Here is a 24,904-nt window from a genome sequence, read left to right on the forward strand (position 1 = left end):
CTTTCAAGGAATTTACATCCATTCTTAAATAAGGAGGGCAAAACTCCACATAATACTACAAATGTGGTGTTAAGAGGGTGCCAAAGCACCCCCTCTTTCATATTCCATTCCCCTGGCAATAAACAACATTCCATTGCCTTTTTAATCACTTTTATATTAATTTTCTGTGATTCATATACCAACCCATCCAGATCCTTATGTATCTCAGAGTTCAGAGATCCTTCTCAATTTAAATAAAATGTTGTTTGTCCATTCTTTCTGTCAAAGGTAGCCGAGTTCACATTCTGTCACAGAAAACTCCATTTGCCAATGTTTTGTCCAATCACTTAACCTATCTATAGCAGTTTGCAGACTCCTCATGTTCTCTTCACAACTCAATTTGCTAACTATTTTTATGTCATCAACACATTTAACAACCATACATTTGGTCCCGTCATCCACGTCATTAATATAAATTTTGAATATTTGAGGTCCCAGCACTGATACTTGTGGCACTGTTATGCCCGAAACGTCGATTCTCCTGTTCCCTAGATGCTGCCTGACCTGCTGCGCTTTTCCAGCAACACATTTCCATCTCTGATCTCCAGCATTTGCAGACCTCACTTTCTCCTCAAAGATTTCAACCTACTGCGAATCCTCTTACAAGGATGCCTTCCTTGAAGAAGCTCTTTCTCCCGAAGGGCTAATGCCCGAAACGTCGATTCTCCTGTTCCCTAGATGCTGCCTGACCTGCTGCGCTTTTCCAGCAACACATTTCCATTCCTGTTACACAATCAAATCTCAAACTATACTGTTCTCAACAGCATGAACTCATATTTTACTTAGTAACTTTTGATATGATACCATATCAAATGTCATCCGAAAATCTAAATATTCTGTCTCCTTTATTCATCGTGCTAGTTACTTCTTCAAAAAAGTCCAACATATTAATCAAATATGATTCTCCCTTCATAAAACCATGTTGACTGTACCCAACAGCAGAAATTTTCTACATACCCCTCTATATTGTCCTTAATAAAATATTCCCTATTTCCACTGAGGCAGATATTAAGCTAACTGCCTTGTAGTTTCCTGCTTTCTGTCTCCCTCCTTTCTTGATTGGAGGAGTCACATTCACTATTTTGGAATCTGATAAGACCTATCCAAAGTCTACAGATCTTCAGAAAATTAAAACAAATTTTTTTATTATTTCAGCAACCACTTTTTTAGGACCACAGATGGAGTCTGTCAGGACCTGGGGACTCACCAGCTTTTAGTTCTAATAATTTCCCAAGTTTTCCCTTGCAAATGTAATTGTTTTAAATTCTTCCCTCCATTTTATCTCCTGATTCACAATTAATTAATTGTGCCCTCTACAGTGAAAACAGATGAAAAAATCTGTTTAATATATCTGCTTGTTTTTTTTTATTTCCCAATTTTAGCTCCCCAGATGTGCTCTTTAGAGGAACAACTTTCACATTGTTTACTCGTTTCCTTTCAAATGCCTACAGAAATTCTTACCATCAGATTTAAAGCTTAGCTTGCTTTTTCGTCTACATTAATTTCCCCCTCCTTATTGACCTTTTTACATTTTGGTCTTTTTATTCAGTTCAATCTGTGTCTTTCACTGATCTTTATGCTTTTTGTTTCAACTTGATACAATTTTAACATTTTTTGTTATCTATGGATGGTTCATCATTCTCATCCTGTCTTTCTTTGTGAAATGTTCCTCCTCTGAGCATTTGGAAACAGATTTTTAAAAACTCGTCACTGTCTTTACTGACTTATCCAGTAACCCAATTTCTCAGCTCAATTTGGTCTGCTCTCTCATGCACTTAGAATTGCCTTTTTTAAGCCTAAAACACTAATTTTAAACCCCACTCTTCTCTCCTTCACACTCAATGTCATACTTAATCAGAATATGATCACTGCAACCTAGGGGTTCTTTCACCATGAGATAATTATTTATTCCTGTCTCAGTACACATTACCAAATCTAGAGTAGCCTGCTCTTTTAAATGCATCATCCAGGCTACCTTTGCCAATCTGATGCATTCAATTTACATGTAGATTAAAATCGCCCATGATTAACATTGTACTTTTCCCACAAGCACCCATTATTTCTTCCCATATACTCCATCCCATTGTGTGATTACTGTTAACGGGTCTATACAGCATTCCCAGAACCTTCTTATTCTTTTTATGTTTTCTGATTTGACATCTTGACCTCCAGAACTAAGATCATCTCTCTTCATTGTACCAATTTCACCCTTAATTAAGAGCAAAATCTGCACCTTTTCCTAGATTTTTATTCTGTCTAAATGTCTTGTACTCTTGGATATTCAGATCACAATCTTTGTCATCTTGTAGTCAGGTCTCTGTAATGGCCACGATGTCATACAAATTCATTGTCTGGAATTGTCAATTAATCAGTACTGTTATAAATGCTAATCAAACTCCTTTTACTGTTTTGTAACTTTTAGCTTTACCTGGTGTTGTACTCTTTGGCAGGCATGCTGAGCAAACCCAGCCAGGCTTTGATCATCATTGTATTCTGACCCACCTGACTGACAACCCACCTATCATAGAAGCCTTAATGAGGGAAAAAGAATTCTAAGAACGCTCGAGGAGGTTACTGACATGGGGACAATGGGCAGATTTTGACACAAAGTTGAAAATTTAAAATTTGATATTTTGATGGACTTGGAGTAAATATAGTACAACAAATACTGCATGATGAATTAGAATAGGATGGGGACAGAGTTTCAAGAGGAAATTGTAGGCATGGAATAATTTATTACTCCCATCAGGTGCCAAATGTCAAATGTTTTAAACATAATTTACAAGTAGATCAAAAACCATGTGACATTCAATTTAAAATATATTTAACATTTACATTTTATTTTTCATCTCTTTTGCAATACCCATGGAATTTATGATTTGTTTTCAAATTCACTGCAATGTTATACATCTAAATAAGGAGGTAAAAATCTCTCTAAGAAGCATCAAACCAAATACATTGTTAAAATCTGCCTTTTCATTTACAGTCCCTGTTGTGCATGTTACATCGAATAAAATATGCAGAGCAGTCTGACTCTTGAAGCTGGAACCATGGTTTCAGTAATGCAAGGTCTGCCATCAGAACACTTGCCATTCATTAAAAATTTGCAACAACTATCCAAATACAACATATTTTCCATCCTTAAACATTTCACATTCCAAGGACAGGTAAACCCACTACCCATCACCATAACACAGCCATCAATTCATCTGTGAACGTCCAGCCTCTCCATCACTGTTTAACTCATATTGTCTAAATCATTCACTAACAGAAACATGGTGATGGCACTTTAGAAGATTTTCTTAAATTGGCAAAATAAAAGTTATCGTCTGTCACACCACCTCAGACCCAGAAAGACAGACCTGATCCTCGACATCCACAAATGTCCCTCTACACTGATACTATTAGAGATGTTGTGGTTCTGTTCACTGAGCTGGGAATTTGTGTTGCAGACGTTTCGTCCCCTGTCTAGGTGACATCCTCAGTGCTTGGGAGCCTCCTGTGACGTTTCCTCCGGCATTTATAGTGATTTGTATCTGCGGCTTGCGGTTGTCAGTTCCAGCTGTCTGCTGCAGTGGCCGGTATATTGGGTCCAGGTCGATGTGCTTATTGATTGAATCTGTGGATGAGTGCCACGCCTCTAGGAATTCCCTGGCTGTTCTCTGTTTGGCTTGTCCTATAATAGTAGTGTTGTCCCAGTCGAACCCATGTTGCTTGTCATCGGAGTATGTGGCTACTAAGGATAGCTGGTCGTGTCGTTTCGTGGCTAGTTGGTGTCCACTGCAGCGGACAGCTAGAACTGACAACCGGAAGCGGCAGATTCAAACCACTACAAATGCCGGAGGAAACATCACAGAAGCGCTTCACAGGAGGCTCCCAAGCACTGAGGATGTCATCTATTCAGGGGACGATACGTCTGCAACACAAATTCCCAGCTCGGCGAACAGAACCACAACAACGAGCACCCGAGCTACAAATCTTCTCACAAACTTTGAACTATTAGAGATGGAAGAATAAGATTTAAGAAGGCATCATGGCCTGGATTTCCTGCTGTCATTATTCCAGCGGAGATGCAGGTTGTGCATGAAGGAGCTGCAGTGTCCCCATTATAGCACAATCTGAAGGAATTGCCGGGGAATCTGAATATTCTGCCAGGTAATTCCTCTGCACAAAGACTCTTCAAAACGTTTCCAGTTAAATCAGATTTGTACAGTTCCAACAAAATTAAGTCAATTAATGACTTCAGAAAAATTAGATGATTAAATACATAGTCTAATTTCTGAGTAACTAATCACAGACCACATACTTACTTCAAACATCTACAACTACACCTCCATCAGATCCTAACCAATACCCCCAGGGGCCCATACCTTCACCCCCAACTGCCAGGCCTGCACCCTAACCTCCCCCAACTCAAAAGTCCCAATCACCAGACTCATCACTGCCCTTTGTGCCAGACTCAATATATTCAATCCACCACAATCTACCCCAAACTATGCCATGCAATCTTGCACCCTACCTGCTTCCCACTTTCAATTCTCCTCAGCTGGTACCCTACACCCCTATCCAGATGGCACCCTGCTTACCTGGCACTCAATCCTTACCATCTGGAATCTTACTTCTGGCAACCTATCCTCTCCCCAGCTGGCATCCTAATCAGCTGGCACTCTACTATCCTGGTACCCTACACTCTACCCACTCGGGACCTAAACACCACACTTACGTATTTAAGTCATCGGGCTGCAATGACCACTGAAGATCAGAATATAACTGACTGCCTTGTAAGAGGGTGATTTGCCTTCCACTGACAGTTATGAAAGAACTGTCAGAATGAAAGTATGCCCCTGCACTTCTGAGGAAGACCCAAGCAGAATCTTCTCTGAGAAATGCAACCCAATATTTACAATTGATGATGATCACTTGATCCATCCATCCTTCAAATCATCCATTATGGCATCTGACTCTTTAAATTAATCCAGCAATATTGCCTTGCTACTCTATCCAGAAGTTCACCCCATGTATTAGCCAGTCTATCTGAAGAAGAAATTCTCAATATTAACCCAAACTTTACTTTTTTTGCTGTTTTGTATCTGTATCCATTCAATTTTTAAAATTACTTTTAAAAAATTCTGAAATTGCTTGGCCCCCTCAACTGCTCCTTGCTCCCTGGCAAAATCAGACAAAATACTGATGGTTTCTCGCTCTCCCTCCCCACCACCTCTCAACTTTTCCATTCCAAATTGTTTTTAAAGTTTGGTTGTCTGGTATTTTGCCCTGGACAAACCTCAATTTCCTCCAATTTAACATTGATAAGAACAAAGTCAGCATATTTAACCTCCATCACAATCTTCATAATCTGGCTACTGATTCCATCCCTATTGTCTCAGGCTTTACCACACCAATCATAATCCTGTGACAACCTACATCCTCTTCATCACAGACAAAGCTTCAAAGGAAGATAACACACTATAAACAAATCTTTAGCTGCTGGGAAAGATCTCACTTTGTGAACCCATTAAAATAAAGCCAGCTGACTGCATGAGAGATATGGCAAGTCTTCCCTTTTCAAGAATACACAAAAAGGTGTTACAAACTAGCTTGGCACTGGTGTGAGCATGCTAATGAGCTGGTGTGTCCCAATGGGCTAGGGTACCCAGCAAGATGCCTGTATGATAGAGGTGAATCTTGCTCATAAGCAGGAAGATACCTATTTGCTTGCATTAGTATGTTATTATTCACTAAACTCGCCTCATTGATATGTGGTTAGGGCATGTACTATGGGTAGCAACTGCACTCAGCACTCACTCACAGATGTTAGCTTCGGCTACACTCCAGTCTCTCTGCACCATTGCAACACATCTCTGAAACTTCTTAACATGGTCTATACTTCAACGTTACACTTTGGCACTTTCACTGGAATGCTACTAACAGGACAGTTTGCATACTGGGACAGGCACCCAACTCAAGAATTGAAACAGGCTGCACATCAGGGCTTCGTGCTTGCCGTCTCAGCATTCAGTCACTTTGTTCCTGCTTGCCTGCCTGGTCTTGCCTTTTTGGATATCTTCCCCTCAGCTGGAAGGGCAGGTATGATAACCCAATGCTGTGGTATGGAAATTGGGCAAGTCAATTGTGCAGATCTGAGGCAGCATGCTGCGCTGCAGAAGAGACAGTGATTGGATAGTAGACAAATATAAGGGAAAGAGGCAGACAATTGTGCATTAAAGAACGCGTGCTTCTTTTTGGTTCCCTTCCCATATGTGGTCAGTGAAGTGTAGTTCCAGGCTCCCAGCACTTGACCTCGTGCTTGACCAAGCTTTCAATCAGTGCCAGCACTAAGAAACCCAGGAGGTCCTGGCAGTCAGGGGCATGTCAGCTTATCTAAGGAGGAAGATGGAACAACTAGGGTGCCACACAGTCACCATGCATAGTTAATGAGGCCAGTTGCAGAGGGTAGTGTGAGAAACCTCACTAGGGGCTCACAGAATGAAACCCTCCATGAAACTGACTGAAATTCATCCTTAGTTGATTTCTGGTAAAATTCAACCCATATGTTCATTTGAGACTGTGAGAAAGGGAAGTGATCCTTATTAACTTAATGTTGGTACAGCCAACCAAGAGGACAGGTAAACCAAGGGGAATGAGCACCGCCCTTATCTGGAATATTTACAATTTGGGGTATCCCACCTAAAACTGCAACAAATTGAGGAACCCCATTTGGAGATGGCTCATAACGCGATTCCAAACACTCTTCCAGCCAGCTTCCCAGCTTTCACATTAGCTCATCCCAGAAAAACAGCAGCTAGTGAAAAAGCAACTTAATAACCAATCACCAATACTCAAAGATATCAACAGATTCTGCTCTTGCTGCAGACATGAGTCAACAATTAACATGTTTAAAATACAGCACCTCAAAAGCTCTTTCATGGCATAGCATTGACTGCCTTACACACAGTCTCATTTAAAATTATTACTGGTGTGTTTGTGTGTTTGATATTTCATTTCTTATTTTTTTTTTCCCCATAGATAATAAAACACACATTTCACTTCAAGAAAACATTGGTAGCTGGCTATTTCATGTTATAGCAAGCTGTTTTAATTGAAGAGTGATAACTGCATGCTTTAAAAAATAATTGCTGCATGCAACTGAGAAGGAACTAAGAACCAGAAAGCAGACTATGCCTCCTTACCTGGTTGTAATGCTATGAATTAGAGACCTCAGACTGCAAAGTCAGTATAACTTTTAAGATAATGAAACCAATCCTTTATTAATAATTAATTGAAGGAAAGGGAATCTTCCCCACCCTGCAAAAGAGTCAATAGTGAAAGGTATCATTTTTAAAATCTTTAAAAACCTGCCATATCCACTGCATCTTCAAGAAAAAAAAATCAAGAGGCCTTTGTGAATAAAAAATTCTAATTCATGATTATAGAGTAGTGTGACAACACCAATATTTATAATTTTACTGTCAGCTTGTTAATGTCATTTCAGAAAACCTTCAAGCAGAAAGTAATAAGAATTTGTTCGCATCATGCAAGTGTATGACACTGGGTGTTCAATAGTACTGAACCTACTTGGGTTCCATTTCAAACATAATGCACAATGAAAAGAAAATCTAGAGAAATAAAGCAAGCACAGAAAAAGATGCAGATTTCTGTAAGGGATTTCTGGCTTTGTGTGAACAACCGAACAGTTCTGAAACAAAATATGCCTGTGTAGACACAGCGAATCACTGACACATACAGAAGAAAATTCTCAAATTTAATCACTTGGCTGGGATGGTATAACAATTACTTTAGCAGTAACAGCAACAACTTGTATTTATACAGCACCATTAACATAGTAAGCCATGTCAAAGCATTTGAAAGAAGTGTCATCAAAAATAAATTGATACGACAGGCACTTGGGGAAAAGAAAATGACCATAAGATTGGTCAAAGATGTGGATTTCAAGTCGTACATTAAAAACAGTTATTTGGTAGTCTAGAACGAGAGAAGTGCTGAAAAAGAAACAGTTGTTAATTTTGCACTTCTAAGAACAATTTGTAAGATACATCATTGCAAAGGAATACCAACTTTTATACTGTACAGGTGGAGTGTGCTAATTGATTCTCCATGGCACTGCCCCCTATCAATCAGTTCATGATGATTGATAGTTAAATCCAAGTTTTGTTTAAATTTTAAACCAGGAAGGTTGACTCAGATTGGTTCAGGCACTGCCTTCAGAAATGAAGCAGTGAATGGTTGTTACCTATTTCATTGCGTTGAAGCAGGAGATGTGTGTACATTTTCTATTTGCAAAGAACAGAGTCTGTGTGTTAATTTATACAGTTTCCAGTATACACACATATCACTCTACAAGCCCTAACGACAATTCTAAATTAGCTATCAGAGTTATTCTTCACACACTCAGGATTATGCAGTAAATATTACCCAATCACAGAACCACATCCAATGTTGGACACTGTTCAGTGAGTTTTGCAAGTGGGGATTGGTTGAGGACAGTCAGTACCTTGTTTATTGCAAATAGCCAAAAGGATATATTGGTTTCCCCTTGTATGTTAAAGGAGAAAAGTGGGTGAAGGAGATATTTAGGGAAGAAAATCCAAGGATAGGGTTTTTCCTCACTGAAGGCAAAGCTGCAAATATAAGAGTCTTGAAAACTGGAGATGTTAATTGCCTGTTGCAAACATAAATTCTTTATTTGAAGTCCGTTTCTAGTAACTGTTTTTTTCTCCCCTTCCAATTTTTAGACATCTCTACGAAGTGCATACAGAAAACACACTTTGACATTACCATGTTGTGGTGGCAGGATAGGCAATTGGAAAACAGCTCTAGAGACCTGACACCAGGCCATCCAGATGTTTTTCAATCACCTCAAGGATGTGGTTACTTTTTTAATTTCGTATTTAGATGCTGAATCTACTAATGCTATGCTTATCTTGTATTGGACACTTCAGCCGTAAAAAGGACGATTTTGGATAGTGCTTTCAGTGTGTTCTTCCCCTTAGCCATGTCATTTGTCAAAGGTAAACAGCAGACTATTTATTTTTGAACTACCTGGATTAGCTGGGACGGTATTCCAAGATAACTGAATTGTAAAGCAACAATGAAATACATCCCCATTTGTGCCTGGATTGTACTCAGACTTTGAATATCCTTACTCTGGCTAGAGACTATTTTTTATTGCTGTTGCTGTTTTATTAGCGGATTGATCATAAATGTGAAACTCGTTGTCCAGAGACTAAATTCAAGCAAATTAATGAAAACATTAATTAACTTTTTATATGGTCTTTGAAGTGCTAATATATTGATCTAAGAGATGAGGAAAACACAAATGCCTGCACATTGGTTAAAGATTCACATTAACATGAACAGTGACAGAAATGTTTATGTAAACAGAAAAATCCAAATTAATGTTTAGAAACGAAGGATGCAATGAAATGGTAACATGCAAACTGTGACTTGCAATATCAGACAGAACCTTGTGTACCTGGAAGTCGTGAGCTTGGAGGCTGGAAGGGCACTCACTTGATTGGGCTGCGGCATATTCAAAACCTGGTATTGTCTCACCTCCACCAGAATTGAGTCTTGGGCAGGAAGACCCATGGTCAGCCTTCCTGCTGCACCATTGGGAACCCCCATCCCTGAACTCCCAACCTGAGAACCCTCTAGCTTACTTTCCTTTGCTTTCCTTCCTAATCCCAGGATTCTGGTAAAGTTCTTATGGCAGCAGCCATGTCCCCATCTCACTTTAACTCAATGGTACTGTCTTCATTGAACTTGTCCACCAACATATGGGATTGAAATTTACCAAGAGCTTGGCTGAAACAAATGCAATTATTATTGTCAAGCCTTTTCTTATTCACGTCTGCTGAAGCCTCAAACTCCACCACAAAGGAGGACTAGGGCAGCAGTTGCATGGGAACACCAGCAAGCTCCCTCCAAGCCATATTCCAACCTGATGTGGAAGTATATTGGTTCCTACACCACTGATGGGTCAAAATCCTGAATCTCCTTAGCTATTAGTAGTTCTTCACTAAATGGACCCCACTGGTTAAAGAAAGCAGCTCCTCACCATTTTCTTGTGTAATTAAGAAGTGAAGCAAATATTGGCCTTGTCAGTGATGCTCACATCCCAAAATTAAATGAGTCAAACATTATTGAAAATTTTTAGTTATCATAATATGCTTACAGAACAGGGTCACTGTATTCTGGAAAGAACAGATTTATGAAATACTTGGAGCATGTAATAATATTGTTGAAGGAAGTAGACTGTATGAGCAGGCATATAAGCTGTAGAAAGGTAGAACACGAGATAGAAGCTGAAAAGAGCTATACAGTCAACCATTCAACATGATCAGAGCCGATCTTGAGCACCAACTCCACTTACATGCTTGTACCTTGCATTACCTGACTTCTGAAAAACCAAAAATGTGTATATCCCAGTCTTAAATATATCTACCATTGGACAACCCATAACCATCTGGTGTAGAGAACTCCAAAGATTCACAATGCTTTCAGTGATTAAATTTCTCCTGTAATTGGATCAATTAAGAGTGACTGTCCTCAGTATCAATGCTGCATGTTATGGCATCAAGCAGCCCTAGGAAAACTGGAGTCAATGGAATTGGGGAAAACACTCCACTAGTTGGATGTGATGTAGCAAGGTGACTGTAGTTGTTGGAGGTCAGTCATCTTTACTTCCAGGGTCTCTGCGGGAGTTTCTCAGAGTAATGACCAAGGTCCAAACCATCTTCAGTTGCTTCATCAATAACCTTCTCTCCATCTTAAGGTCAAAAGTGGGGAATGTTTGCTCATGGCAGCACAATGTTCAGCACTGTTTGCAACTCCTCAGATACTGAAGCAGTCTATTCCCAAATGCAACAAGACCCAGATAATACACAGCAATACTGGGCTAAGAAGTGGCAAGAAATATTCATGCGGCAATGACCATCACCCTTCAATTTTAATGTCATTAAGATCACTGAATTCCTACTGTCAACATCCTGGGGGCTTCTGTTAATCAGAAACTGGATTAGTATGAAGTTGCCATAATCCTACCAGACTACAGGGCTCTCATTAAAGAGAGGCGACTGATGCTGGTTTAATCTGAGGGTCTGTATGCCTCAGACAAAGGAAAGTCTTTTATGGTAACCTCAGCCAGTGCGGGAACTGAACCCATGTTGCAGACATCACTCTGCATTGGCATATGACTAGGCACACAAATACCATGGCTACAAGAAGTCAGGGATGTGATGGAATACTTCCCACTTATCTGGATGAGTGCAGCTCCATCAACACCCACAAAGTTTGACACCATCCATAATTGGCACAACATCTACAAACTTTCACTCTCTCTACTGCCAACACTTAATACCAGCAATGTGCACTGTCTACAAGATGCACTGCAGAAATTCACCAAAGCTCCTTAGAGAGCACCTTCCAAAACCATGACCACAACAGGACATGAACAAGAGGAGCAGATGCATGAGAACTTTATCTTCAAATTCCCTTCCAAGCCACTCACCACCTTGACTTGGAAATATGTCATCATTCCGTCAGAGTTGTTGAATCAAAACCATCAATCTCTAACACCATTGTGCGTGTTCTCTCACTAAATGGACTGAGTGGTTTAAGAAGGTAGCTCACCACCATTTCTCAAAGGCAATAAGGATGGGCAGTAATTGCTGGCCCATATAGTGATGTCCACGTCCTGTAAATGAAAAAAAGCAAAAGTCAAAAATCATGATCTCCCTCCCCCACCATTTGAAACCGTGCCCCTTATATCTGTGTACTTGGTACCAGAGAGCAGATGTGTCTTTCTGAAATTATACAGGACATGGTGAGGCTACTCCTGGAATATTGATCTCTCTATCTTCAGAAGGATACCCTCGCTATAGAGGGAGTGTAATCTTTAGCAGACTGATTCCTGGGATGGCAACACTGATATATTAAGAGAGGTTGAATCAGTTAGAATTATATTCGCTGGAGTACAGAAGAATTAGGGAGGAATCTCAGAAACCTGTAACATCCTAACAGGGCTCAACTGAGTAGATGCAGAAAGAATGGTAGGGGCATTCATAACCAGGGATTATAGGCCAAGGATATGGGGCAAACTGTTTAGGACTGTGATGAGGAGAACTTTTTTTGCCTAGAAAGTGGTGAGCCTGTGGAATTCACTACCACAGGGAAAAAAATCAAAGTCAAAACATTGTATGATTTCAACAGGGAGTTAGAAATAGTACTTGGAGCTGAAAAAATCAAAGATATGGGGGAATTAGGTAATTGAGTTGGATGATAAGTCATGATCATGAATAGTGGAGTAGGCTCGAAGGGCTGGATGTCCTATTCCTACTTTCTATTTTTCTCTAACCCGAAGTCTCTCAGCATTTGTTCTGTCAAGCCCCTTAATTATTGTGTATACTTCATGGGCCTCATCCTGCATTTCAATCTCCAAACAGCATATGCCCAGTTTGCCTTGTCTTTTGTCATGGGACAACCCTTTCATTCCAGCAACCAATCCCAGTTGGATTTTGTTGTACTTTTACAATGTACAACAGTCCCTTTCTTAAATATGGAGACAAAAGCTGCAGATAGTATTCCAGGTGTGTTCTCAACAAAGACCCGTACAATTGTGGCAATATTTCTTCATTCTTGTTCTCCAATCCCTTTGCAATAAAGATCAAGAAGTAGGTGAAAATGTGGGGAGGTTTTAAATAAGAATTTTATAAATATATGGAATAGGTTGTTGGACAAATGATCCCCTGTGGCTATTTGCTGCATACAAAGTGTAGGCAGGATGTTGTGGTGACTTATAATCGCTTACATTTCTTTTGACTGCCTTGGGCTGTCACTGGATTGGCTTGCCCACAGCCTCCTGAAATTGATTAGATTAGATTACCGACAGTGTGGAAACAGGCCCTTCGGCCCAACCAGTCCACACCGACTCTCCGAAGAGCAAACCACCCAGACCCATTCCCGTACATTTACCCCTTCACCTAACACTGCGGGCAGTTTAGCATGGCCAATTCACCTAACCTGCACATCTTTGGACTGTGGGTGGAAACCGGAGCACCCAGAGGAAACCCACGCAGATATGGGGAGAATGTGCAAACTCCACACAGACAATTGCCCAAGGCAGGAATTGAACCCAGGTCCCTGGCGCTGTGAGGCAGCAGTGCTAACTACTGTGCCACCATGCCATCCTTTTATTAGATTCCCTACAGTGTAGAAACAGGCCCTTCAGCCCAACCAGTCCACACCAACTCTCCGAAGAGTAACCCACCCAGACCCATTTCCCTCTGACTAATGCACCTAGCACTGGGCAATTTAGCATGGCCAATGTAAATGTGCAAACTCCATACAGACAGTCTCCTGAGGCTGGAATCGAACCTGGGACCCTGGTGCTGTGAGGCAGCAGTGCTAACCACCGAACCACCGTGCCGCCCGACCTGACAGTTTCAGTATTTGGTCTTGCACCTCTCCGAGAAGATCACCACATAACATTGGGAAGGAGCACTGCATCATGATGCTTACTGGTTCCAGGGCTGTTTGGGGTAAGTGGACCAGCTCAGCTTTTCTGCCTTTTGTTAATAATAAGATTCATGTGAATGGAAAATGAAATAATCTGTTTACTGAAACAGATTCTGCGTGGTGTCCCTGAAAATTTCATAATTCAATGAAAGCATCATTTCGTTCCTTTGGAGAAGAACTGACAATGGTTACTAGCTCAAATTTAATAAATAAACCATACTACTGTTTGGCTTGATTTTTAAAACAATTGTGCCAATATCTAAAATGGAGGAAAACAACTACATTCAATTTAATCTAGCTTCTCAAGTTAATTACAATGTCTGTATAAAATGTAATTTCACATTAATTTCTTTACTGGTTTGCAGATGACACCAGAATTGGAGGTGTAGTGGACAGTGAAGAAAGTTACCTTAGATTATAACTGGATCTTGATCAGATGGGGCAATGGGCTGAGGAGTGGCAGATGAAGTTTGATTTAGATAAATGCGAGATGCTGTATTTTGGGAAAGCAAATCTTAGCAGGGCATATACACATAATGGTAAGGTCCTGGGGAGTATTGCTGAACAAAGAGACCTTGGAGTGCAGGTTCATAGCTCCTTGAAAGTGGAGTCGTAGGTAGATAGGATAGTGAAGAAGGCGCTTGATATGTTTTCCCTTATTGGTCAGAATATTGAGTATAGAAGTTGGGAGGTCATGTTGCGGCTGTACAGGACATCGGTTAGGCCACTTTTGGAATATTGTGTGCAATTCAGATCTCCTTCCTATCAGAAGGATGTTGTGAAACTTGAAAGGGTTCAGAAAAGATTTACAAGGATGTTGCCAGGGTTGCCAGGCTTTGAGCTATAGGGAGAGGTTGAATAGGCTAGGGCTGTTTTCCCCGGAGCATCGGAGGCTGAGGGGTGACCTTATAGAGGTTTATAAAATCATGAGGGGCACGGATAGGATAAATAGACAAAGTCTTTTCCCTGGGGTGGGAAAGTCCAGAACTAGAGGGCATAGGTTTAGGGTGAGGGGGGAAAGATATAAAAGGGACCTAAGAGGCAACTTTTTCACTCAGAGGGTGGTACGCGTTAGAATGAAATGCCAGAGAAAATAGTGAAGGCTGGTACAATTGCAACATTTAAAAGGCATCTGGATGGGTATATGAATAGGAAGGGTTTGGAGGGTTATGGGCGGGTGCTGGCAGGTGGGACTAGATTGGGTTGGGATATCTGGTTGGCATAGACAAGTTGGACAGAAGGGTCTGTTTCTACGCTGTACATCTCTCTGACTCTATTCATCTTTTCCCAACTAAGAAAACAATGTCTTTTCTTTTATAAAACAAAAAAAACTGTGAATCCTGGAAATCAAACAAGAAAATAAATTATTGGAGAAACGTAGCAGCTCTGTGGAGAGAAAGCTGAGTTAGAATTTCCAAGTCGCCCAGTGATTCTTCTTCAAAACTTTATTGAATGTACTTTGGCAGTTGAGATCATGTATAAATTGTAAGTGACTCACTTTTCGCCCTCTCCAAGAATCAGGCCTGATGTCTCCACTTTTACAGTCTGGTAAAGTCCCACCTGCTTCAGAGGTGTGTAATAACATCTCTCACCAGATTGTTTAGAAAAATAGATAAAATAAATACGTTTTCTTTGTCGTTATTGATGTAGGCAGGGTTAGCATGAAGCACCTTTTGAAGCAGATAGCACTCCCAACTGCAGCATGTCCAGTTCTGGAGGAAACGTTAGCTCCACCTCCTCCAATAATATGCCTGAATTTGTCTCTTGAAAATAAAAGAGAGTGTTCTATGGACCGGTGACATTTCTATTTCAATCACAAACTACTTCTGGCACCTTTTTGACTGAAACCTCCAGTTCATTCCAAAATACCTGCAGAACTATATTGAGGCTATGTACCCAATTTGACTAAAAGTTTCTGCATACAACGTCCATGCCATTGGTAAATGGGAGAAACGTCTACCTCCTCTAACTGAGTTGAGAAGAGTGGATGCTAACTACAGACCCTAGGACTCTCTCGAGTTCACCAAAGTGAATTCTTGCAAGGGTTCACAAACCCTAATACTCATTGTCCATTTGAAACATGATACTCAGAAATTGTAAAATCGTCCACCAGCACAAACTCAGTAAGTAAAATTAAATTGTCAGTTCATCATGGGGGAGCATCATACATAAACCCAAAGAAAACCACTTGTACCTGCCACAGATAGCCAACAAAGCAACTGAGAAATTGGTTTCAAAAGTTTTCACTTCTGCCTCTTGCTAATGCAAATTTGGAATATATGGATAATTTTTAAGCTGCCATCAATTGCAAAAGCTTTTGAGAATACCCACAAACCCCCAAGCCAGTTGTAGAATCACAATACAAATAGTCATTTTCTGTGGTGTAGTTCATATGAAAGTTCAAAGCACTTCAGTAAAATTGATGTAAATAAAGCAATTTTTTTTCTAGTTCCTCAGTAAACGGCTCAAGACTTGAAATGCAAAATCATTTTACACTCTTGATGTGAATTTATGAAACAACAAAGTCAAAGTTCATATTCACAGATATTTCTGCAACATTGATAATACAGATCAACACCAGAGATCCTCATTGTTACCTTGACTATTTAGCCTGAAACACATTCTCTTCCCTACATATTACAAGGTAGAACGCATCATTTCAAAATAAAATCGGAAGGACAGGCAGATACAAACCAACATAATAAATGGGGCAGTACACATTTTCCTTTGATGCACAATGATAAAACATGAAATGGAAAACATAAGCAACACACCATTCTTCGAACCTAATAGGATCTTGCTACACAAGACTTTGCTTTAAAAATCAAACAATTCGTTAGTCACTTTGACCCCAATTTTTTGACACAAGGTTTCTAATTGAAGGATAATAAGAGAAAGTACTACTGGAAAGGTATTCAACACTTCCTTTAAATGTGACAGTAAATGTGTGAAAAAGATTAGTTTTGTACTTTAGGAGAAATTGAGCTTTTTAAGTAGCAGTTGCTTATATAAAAGAAAGTGTCTATATAATCTTAAAAAGATATCACTTGTATACTAAAGCATTTTATAATAAACACAGGCTGTCAAACCTTACGAGTGATAAGTTATCAGCCATGTGTCAGAATGATCCTCTGAGGTTTGAAAAGCATGTGTTTACCATAACTGCTGTACATTAGTCTAACAGAAGTTATCAACCTCATACTTTCTGCAAAGTAAATTTAGTGTGAACAGTCAAATATACATTCTCATTGCTAGGATACGATGCTGGGTGTATGGTGCTGCATGAGTATTCAGCGTGAATAAAGATATTTTACGACCAAAATTTAACTTCTGCAGACCTGTGAAAAGGCTGTTTATAAGACGCTTGGCACTGCTGACTTCCAGACACCATTCTTAAATCAAGACAAAGCTGATGTCAACCAGTCTGCTACCTGTAGCTAAATAGCATTGAGGATCTGTTCAGTACATAAGTAATAAGGAGCACATTTGTGGCAACAAAGCACTTAAATTCTGTGGGTAACCTTTTCCTGCATTTTTCGCACCCCCCCCCCATAATACATTACTACATCGAAAATTATTAAAATGTATGCACCCTTCAATATTACAATAAATTTCAATAATCACATACAGTAAGAGAGGGAAAGGAATCTGTAAAAAGCATTTATGACACATCATTTTGAAGATAAACCATATGAACCCTGTTAGATTTCTCAATGTCCTGCTGGCCCATAAACATGGAATAGTCAGTCAGCTGGCAGCAAGCAAAAATTATGCAAATGTTACATTAAATGAAAATGGGATAAAGTCACTGAAATGGCACCAACAAATGCCCAATTGAACAATCAATACGAGGTCAAATCAGCAAAGTTACAAATTGTTCCTGCAAAATGTGTGATCTTTGGGGACTACTGTGGACCACAGCATAAAATTAGTCGAGGCTTTCCTCATGGAAGTAGTGGGTTATGCCAATTTTGTACCAAAATCACTGGACAACATAGAACGAATGGTGGAGGAATATATGATTGTGCTGAAGCGTGCAGCTGGCTATGTTAGGAATGTATTTAGCTCAAACAAAATTATCATCTGCTGTGATCTTCCGTTGTCAGCAAACCTAAAGTAAGAAAAATATTATATTTTGTTGCAGAAAGGGAAAATACTTCAGCAATTTTCTACAATTTGTTTGGGGCAAATAGCACTTCATGTCATAAAAAAAACAATAAATATTTCAAAAGAAAAGCATATATGAGAAAAATTAATTCTTATAATATTCAAAACTCGGTGAAGCAGAGGGAACTTGACCCCAATGCAAAGCATTTTCACTGTCACTCAAAAGTAGGTAATGCTGTGTGTCCACTTAGAGACAAAAAAAGGGTTATTCAGTATATTATTTGCAGTAAGGCCTGTGCTTCAGTGCCACCATATTACTGCAGCATTAAAAACTGTCACATCGCCAATCAATAACCCAGAATGTTGAAAAGAATTCCAGATCACCCTTTGTTAAATGAGTTACTATTACTGAAATATATGATCCATTTCGATTACCTAAGCACCATCATGCTCATCTTTCATCCCAATTACAACCTCTATCATTTCCTCAATCTAGAAGCTGTTTTCAATCAACATGTTCACTTATTACAGTGGGTTATGGTAGCTACCACCTCTTCTTGTATTGAATTCTTGATTGGACAAGCCCTTTGAATTTAACATGCACCATGATTGCATGTATCAAAAACAGGGTGCCAATCACAATCTTTTAAAAGGCTATTCGCGTTATACTTCATCATGGAAATGAGTACCAAAGTGAATTCAAAATACAGGGCCAGCATGTAAAACTAGGGTCCTCACGACAGAGAATGAATCTCATTATAGCAACCTTGCCATGAGTTTCTGCAGAAAATGCCTGATAAATTGATTTTATTTGTTTCTCCACACTTTGTGTGTTCCATTCTTTCATAATTGCATGCTTTAATCGCTCCTTTTACCAATTACAGGCTCTCATTTTCTATACATTTTTCTCATTTCTCCTTTTGCTCACTAGCTGTTTTCTTCTTTCTGGTGCTTTCTCTATTGAAACTGTGCACTGGAGGACAATACCATACTCTGAACAAGTAAATGAAAGAGTAAGTATAATAGGATTTTCAATTCTTGCGACAATTATTTAAATTAATCGGTTCAATTCCCTACAATAATGCTTGCAAAAGATTCTCAAATCATTCAATATAACAAGTATATAGATATGTAAATGCAATTTTTTAAACAAAAAGGCATTAATTTTCATCAATTAAGTACAATTGTCCACATTCAGTTTTTTCAATGCATCAGTGTGCATTGTGTTCAAGCTCTGAGCATTCAGTGACAGAAGTCGAGATTCTTCACCAGGAAATCCAGTTCCTATTGTGGGAAGTATTTTTTTTAAATTCTGGAAATGATTATTCTGGATTTAAATTATTTAGTTTGCTGGCAGTCAGAGAAATCCCAATCTTATCACTTGCTGTGGATTCAACCGAGATCTTGGAGATAAATGACCAGTGGTCTAATGCACACAATATTTTAAGCTGACAAAGTATTGGAAAGGAGATCAACTCTAAGTTTCAGTAGAACCTTATGTCACTTGAACACATGCACATCTTCAAATGGAAGGCTAAATAAGCAATGGACAGAAATAAGAAAGACATATTTTATCATTACCTAAAATAACTTTAGGTAATTGCCAGAAGCAACTATACTGATTCCCCACAAATATACATCTGTCTGTCTGATTTGGCAGTCTAGAATCTGGAATTCTAATAAACAAATAGGGACAAAATCCAAAAACTTTATTGTATAGATATCAGGTTTAAAAAAAATTTCAGCACAACAACTCTTGTGTCAGTGCTTTGTACCTTTAACAAACGAGATTTGATTGTATATGGAAGTTTTGTGTACCAACTGTCACCATAGCCTGGCATTGGTGCGAAATACAAAAATAAAATCACTATCTTCCAATAGTTTTTGAGTGTCCACAGATACTTGCACAATAAAACGGAGGAAGGCAAAAGAGAAAGGAAAAGCAGAAATGAAATAAAAGGTGCAAGGAAGCCAAAATTGTGCCAAATCTGGACCTCAATTCAAAGTATCCTGCACAAAGCACAAAGATGGTATCCAACTGTGAGACCAAACTGTTGATTCCAGCAATACAAGTAAGTTTTGAAACTAGGGCCTGAAGCCCAAGATGGTCCATGTTAGTGGTATTTTGTCCATCTGAGTCACAAATGCTGTCTTCAAAATTCTGTGTGAAAATTACATTTATAAAAAATTTTGTTACTGTATACTGAAAAATATTTGCTGCAATGATAGCACTGCCATTAGCTGCCATTAATCAGTTAGGAAGGGACACTGTTGTTTTGTTGTGATGTTCTTCAACACATTTAATAGATTCAAATTTTCAATATAATGTAGAAGAGTTACCCAAAAAGAGATGAAACATGTAAGAACACTGTGGTACTTATAAATGTGGTCATTTTGACAAGCTGCTAATGTACAAAAGACTTTAGTGGCATTCGGTTTTGATCTTTTTGAAGAAAAAGTCATTAATGATCTGGTTGATGGCATCCAAAAACGAGACATCAGCATACACTCAAAGAATCACTAACAGCCAGGCAGGAATCCAGCCCCCAAATACGTGTGCTTTAAGTTAGCATGGCAACAGCAATATTGATGTGTCTTCTCTTATTGAATATTGGTTCAGAGATGAATTGCTTGGAAAATCCACGGAGACCTCTCTCACCAGGACAGTCTAAAATCATGGACTCATACAGCCCAGTAGGTGGTCATCAAGTCCATCTTGCCTGAATGGGCCCTTTGAAAGAGCTATCCAGTGTTCTCACTTCCTTTCTTTCACCATGCCTGAGTAAATTTATCCTTTGCAAGCGTATATCCAACTTTCTTTTGAAATTCCCTTAAATAGCTCAACTATCTTGACAATAACAAAATCTCAAATCTCTTATCCTGAAAGGCTGCTATAAATGTCATTGTTTGGTAATACCATTTGTTGCTTTTTGCTTGAAATTAGTTCCTTCTTGGGTGCTGAAGAACCAAATATCTCCTTGACCCACTTGCATTCATCTCTTGTTGACCCACCAAGGTGCAAAATTGACAATGATTGTAAAATAGCAGGTCCACACTATTTATCTCCTCTAGTGATGGGAAGTTCTTTATAACATGAGATTGCTATGCAGCAATGACAAAGAGAAGCAAGGAGCCAATACATTTTCTCCCCCGACTTTTGGAAAAAAAAGCTTCAAAGCAGTCATGGCAAAGAAGAGGAAGCACAAACTAAAACTGATGTGCACTGGAAACTAGGAGGAAACCATGTGTCCTCACAGTTACGGTAATATGCCAAACTCAGAGGCAGCTTTCTCCGAGTAGCCTCTCCTTATTTGGATAATTGCCTAATGGTTTGCACAGAACAATGAACGTGCTATGAAACAAAAATCTAGCAACCATAAATGTTAACCTAGTTCAAACTGAACTAATTTTCATTAATATTAAGTAATTTGACTTCTTTGACTACATATAAATATAGATAAAAGCAAGTCCTAACAAAGACAACAATTTCATGAAACAGAATTTCCAAATTTTGTTGAAGGACTACTATTAACGGCATCAAGGGATGTGGGAAATTGGAGTTGAGGTAGATCAGCCATAGTCTTTACTGAAATGGCACAGAACAGGTTCCAAGGGTTGTCTGGCTTATTCTGCTCCATTTTCTAATGTTATCTATTCCCAACACACACTAAATAATACTAAAAATTCTGAAAAAGACTATTGGCAAGACACATGGTGCTGAAAAATAACCATAAACTTGAATTGAAAAAAAAACAGACACCATCAAGCATTCACAACTTGCTTTCTCTAATCTGAAACAGGCATTAAATAAGGCTTGTAATCAGTGTGGTGAGCTGGTTAAACATACTTCCTTTCCCAGTAAGTCAAAAGTAGTAAATTTAATTCAACCAGCCAAAAAGTATTCTTGTCTGTCCTACCACAGCTGCTTTTCTACCTATTCCTATAAGAGTCACATATTGCATTGTTAATAACCTTCGTTTACATAGCAATATCATGCTTTTATGGGGCTTCCTCAGGGGAGAGATGGGTTGACAATATCCAGTGGCTAAATACAGTAACATTAGAGATACACAAATTGGAGCATGCACTTCTTTTTTTTTGGATCACTTTGGATTCAAAAAGAATGAAAAGTTTCTCCAATTGATGTTTACGGAAAGTTAGGTACCTATAAAGTTGTGTCAGCCAAGAAAACATGCTTCATTAATGTCTCAATACATTACACATTAGCTGACCTCACAGATGCTACACATAGCAGCCTGAAAGAAGATGGTAGTTTTGAAGTTCAGAGCATTTTGACTTTCACGTTTAATGAAACTGTAGTGCACTGTTCCAAAGAAGCGTTTAAGCCCGGGTTGTACAAGGCGGCAATGTTCCACAGATACCAAAGCTTGTTGAAACATGTTCAACAAAAATACAGCTCCTCCGAAAAATCAAGGAAACTGCTGTACAATTTATACATTTCGTCCACCTGCCAACTCATCTTCTAACCAATATTCCAATAGCTTAACTGAAACAAGCATAATTTTGAATGGAATTTGCACGCTATAATGCAGGGCACGAAATTTAAAAGCGACTATATATAGAGTATAAGAAATCAAAGTATGATGCTAAATGAAATACCAAAGACAAGATCCTTTAATTTCACTCCAAAGGCTCAGCCAGGACAGCTTGATACATACTTATTGTTGCTGTGTAGCCACAGAAATTTCTTTTGCTCCAGCGAAGCACTGAAATTTGTCGGGTTGCCAGGAATACCCCCATATATGTATATGATTAGCAGCTATCAAAAGATTTCTGCTATACAACAACACAAGCTTACTATTCTCTCAGCAGAACTCTTAGGTTATGGGTAACACCTGGATCCCAGTCTCTTGCTGCCAGCGTGCAGGAGAACATGCTCAGCAACATAAGAAGTTCTGCCTTTCTGCTATACTTGATGCTGATTCTTTCAGTGTTTTGGTTATTTTACAATAAGATGCTCATACATTCTGAGTAATTAGAAGTAAGCAAAAACAAATTATTAAAGTGAATCAATTCAAAACTTATCTCAGTCAATTATCTGCTCAATAGCAGATGGTAAATGGTAAGGCTCCCTCTTGTGCATGTGAAAGAGACTGAATTTGCCAAGGAAATTTATCAAGCATGAATGGTGTGGAAAATTGAGTTTGACCATTTAAGGTTAAAGATAAAGCAATTTTAGAAGGTATTCAAGGTGCAGATGTTCTGTAAACTTATACTCAAGGTAGTTAGATGCAAACACTGAAAGGCCGGATGCTGGTTTTGTAAAGTTAAAAGCAGGGAACAAACAGTTTGGTCAGTACACCAAGAAGCAAACACTTCAGGTGCAAATTGCCTGTTCTCATATTTAAGCTATGATATAAGCCAATGAGGAAAACTAGTACTTCCAAAAAATGCAATTTCAACAAACCCACGGACAAAATTTCCAAAGGTGATCAGTCCCACCACTGAATATAGAACTTCAGACTTTCCTCAGGCTCTTAGATCATGTCCATGATAAACGGTTTGCTCTAATAAAAGCTTTACCTTCAATTTGACATTTTTAAATTCTTTAGCAAGAATCCAAATAAAGACTAAGCAGTCAACACTAAAAATGGCACAATGTAAAACAACTTTGATGAACAATGTTTAACTAAAGTGTACTCATATTTCAGGGCAGAACTAACACATTCAACAATGAGTAAACTTCCTTACTCCATTTCAAGTGTTATGAATTGTGGTACCATGTACTAAACACCATGTACAGAAAATAAATTAAAAACTGCATACAGCCGGCAGGGTGGAGTTGTAGGTCAAGTTCCATAAACCTGATTTGTGCTTCCTCAAGTTTAAAAGGTTGTAGGGACCTAATTGAAGACTTTAAATTACACACAATAGATACAGCTAATCTATTTTTCTCTTGTGAGGGAATGTAGAACAGTGGAGCATCGTCTTAAAATTAGAATTAGGACATTTATGACTGAAATCGAAAGCACCTTTTCCACTCAGTAGGTGGTGGAAATCTGGACCTTGCTCCAAAACACTGAATTCTGGCTTAACTTAAATGTTTATTTGATAACTTTTTCTTGGATTTTAGTATCAAATGATATGCAGCAAAGGATGAGAAGTGTTGAGGCAGAGAACAGCGTGATGTAACTGCATGGCTACACAGGGGTTGAATAGTTTGCTCTTTGTTGCTTGTTCCTGTGATGTTATTATATAGTAAACAAAAGTAACCTTTCTTCTGGAAATACTTAAATTATGTTTATTAAATATTGCTGAAGTAAAGTGACTTTTGTTCATGTGTCAAAACCAATTGGGTTAAACGCCACATAAAATGTTAACTTGCCTTTCTCAATCAAATGTTGGTTGGTTTTCTGTATAATTTCAGAATTTATATTCTTTACTCCAGAATTGTCTGAATTTGTATTACTCTGATGCACATATACCAAAGTTCATAAATCAGTGAATAAAAATGTCAAGACACGATGAGGCGGGGGGAATCAAAGCTGCACAAGTAAATTGCGGAAATCACATCTAAACGAAACACATTTCTTGTGCGAGACCAAAGCATACACAAATCCACTCAGCCAAGCTCATATTCAACCAATTTCTTTCATGAGTAAGGACCATTGCCAAGTGCAGCATCTGTACATTTTCATTGCATGAATATCATCATTAAACCATGGACATTGAACCCATTAGGAATTTTTATGCTGCTCTTACCTTTATCCTGTTCAGACAGAACCTTTTCCAGTGCATAATCCCAGTCAAATATGTAGCGGTAATAACATAGTTGCATGTACAAGGCCTTATCAGGATACTGAAAGAGCGAAGGGGGAAAGAGAAAGAAAATGATATATTAATACAACCACTATAATTTTGAATTCAGAACACATCTTTTAAAAACCCATTCACACTACAAAGTCATTAGTTGGAACTGGACGGCACAAAATTTCTACTTCCAATTTACTTTCCTACACTTCCATTAGCACTGCCATCACACTTTTTTAACTAATATTTAACCACACAACTAGGTTTAGATTGGGTTCTATGACTAAAAGGAATGTGTTCTCAGCAAACTGTTCTTTTCACATCATCTGACAAATATGATAATCTGTACTATTTGTCAAAAATGTGATTACTTATTCATCTAAAAACCCAAGGATAGTGATTCAGTTATTTGTTTAGTTTTAGATTCAGCAGTAATTGATGGTACACATCT

The 24,904-nt window shown here is 38.7% G+C and overlaps 1 protein-coding gene across 1 annotated transcript in view; it reads right to left on the minus strand.

Moving 5' to 3' along the window:
• Positions 1-24,904, minus strand: part of pola1 (polymerase (DNA directed), alpha 1) — a 281,247-nt gene that overhangs the window by 25,537 nt on the left and 230,806 nt on the right. Inside the window, exon 36 of the mRNA XM_043700756.1 lies at positions 24,406-24,502. Within this exon, the coding sequence (XP_043556691.1) occupies positions 24,406-24,502 (97 nt within the window). The remainder of the gene's footprint in view (positions 1-24,405; positions 24,503-24,904) is intronic.

Source organism: Chiloscyllium plagiosum, chromosome 12 (assembly GCF_004010195.1).
Source record: "Chiloscyllium plagiosum isolate BGI_BamShark_2017 chromosome 12, ASM401019v2, whole genome shotgun sequence".
Taxonomy (NCBI): domain Eukaryota; kingdom Metazoa; phylum Chordata; class Chondrichthyes; order Orectolobiformes; family Hemiscylliidae; genus Chiloscyllium; species Chiloscyllium plagiosum.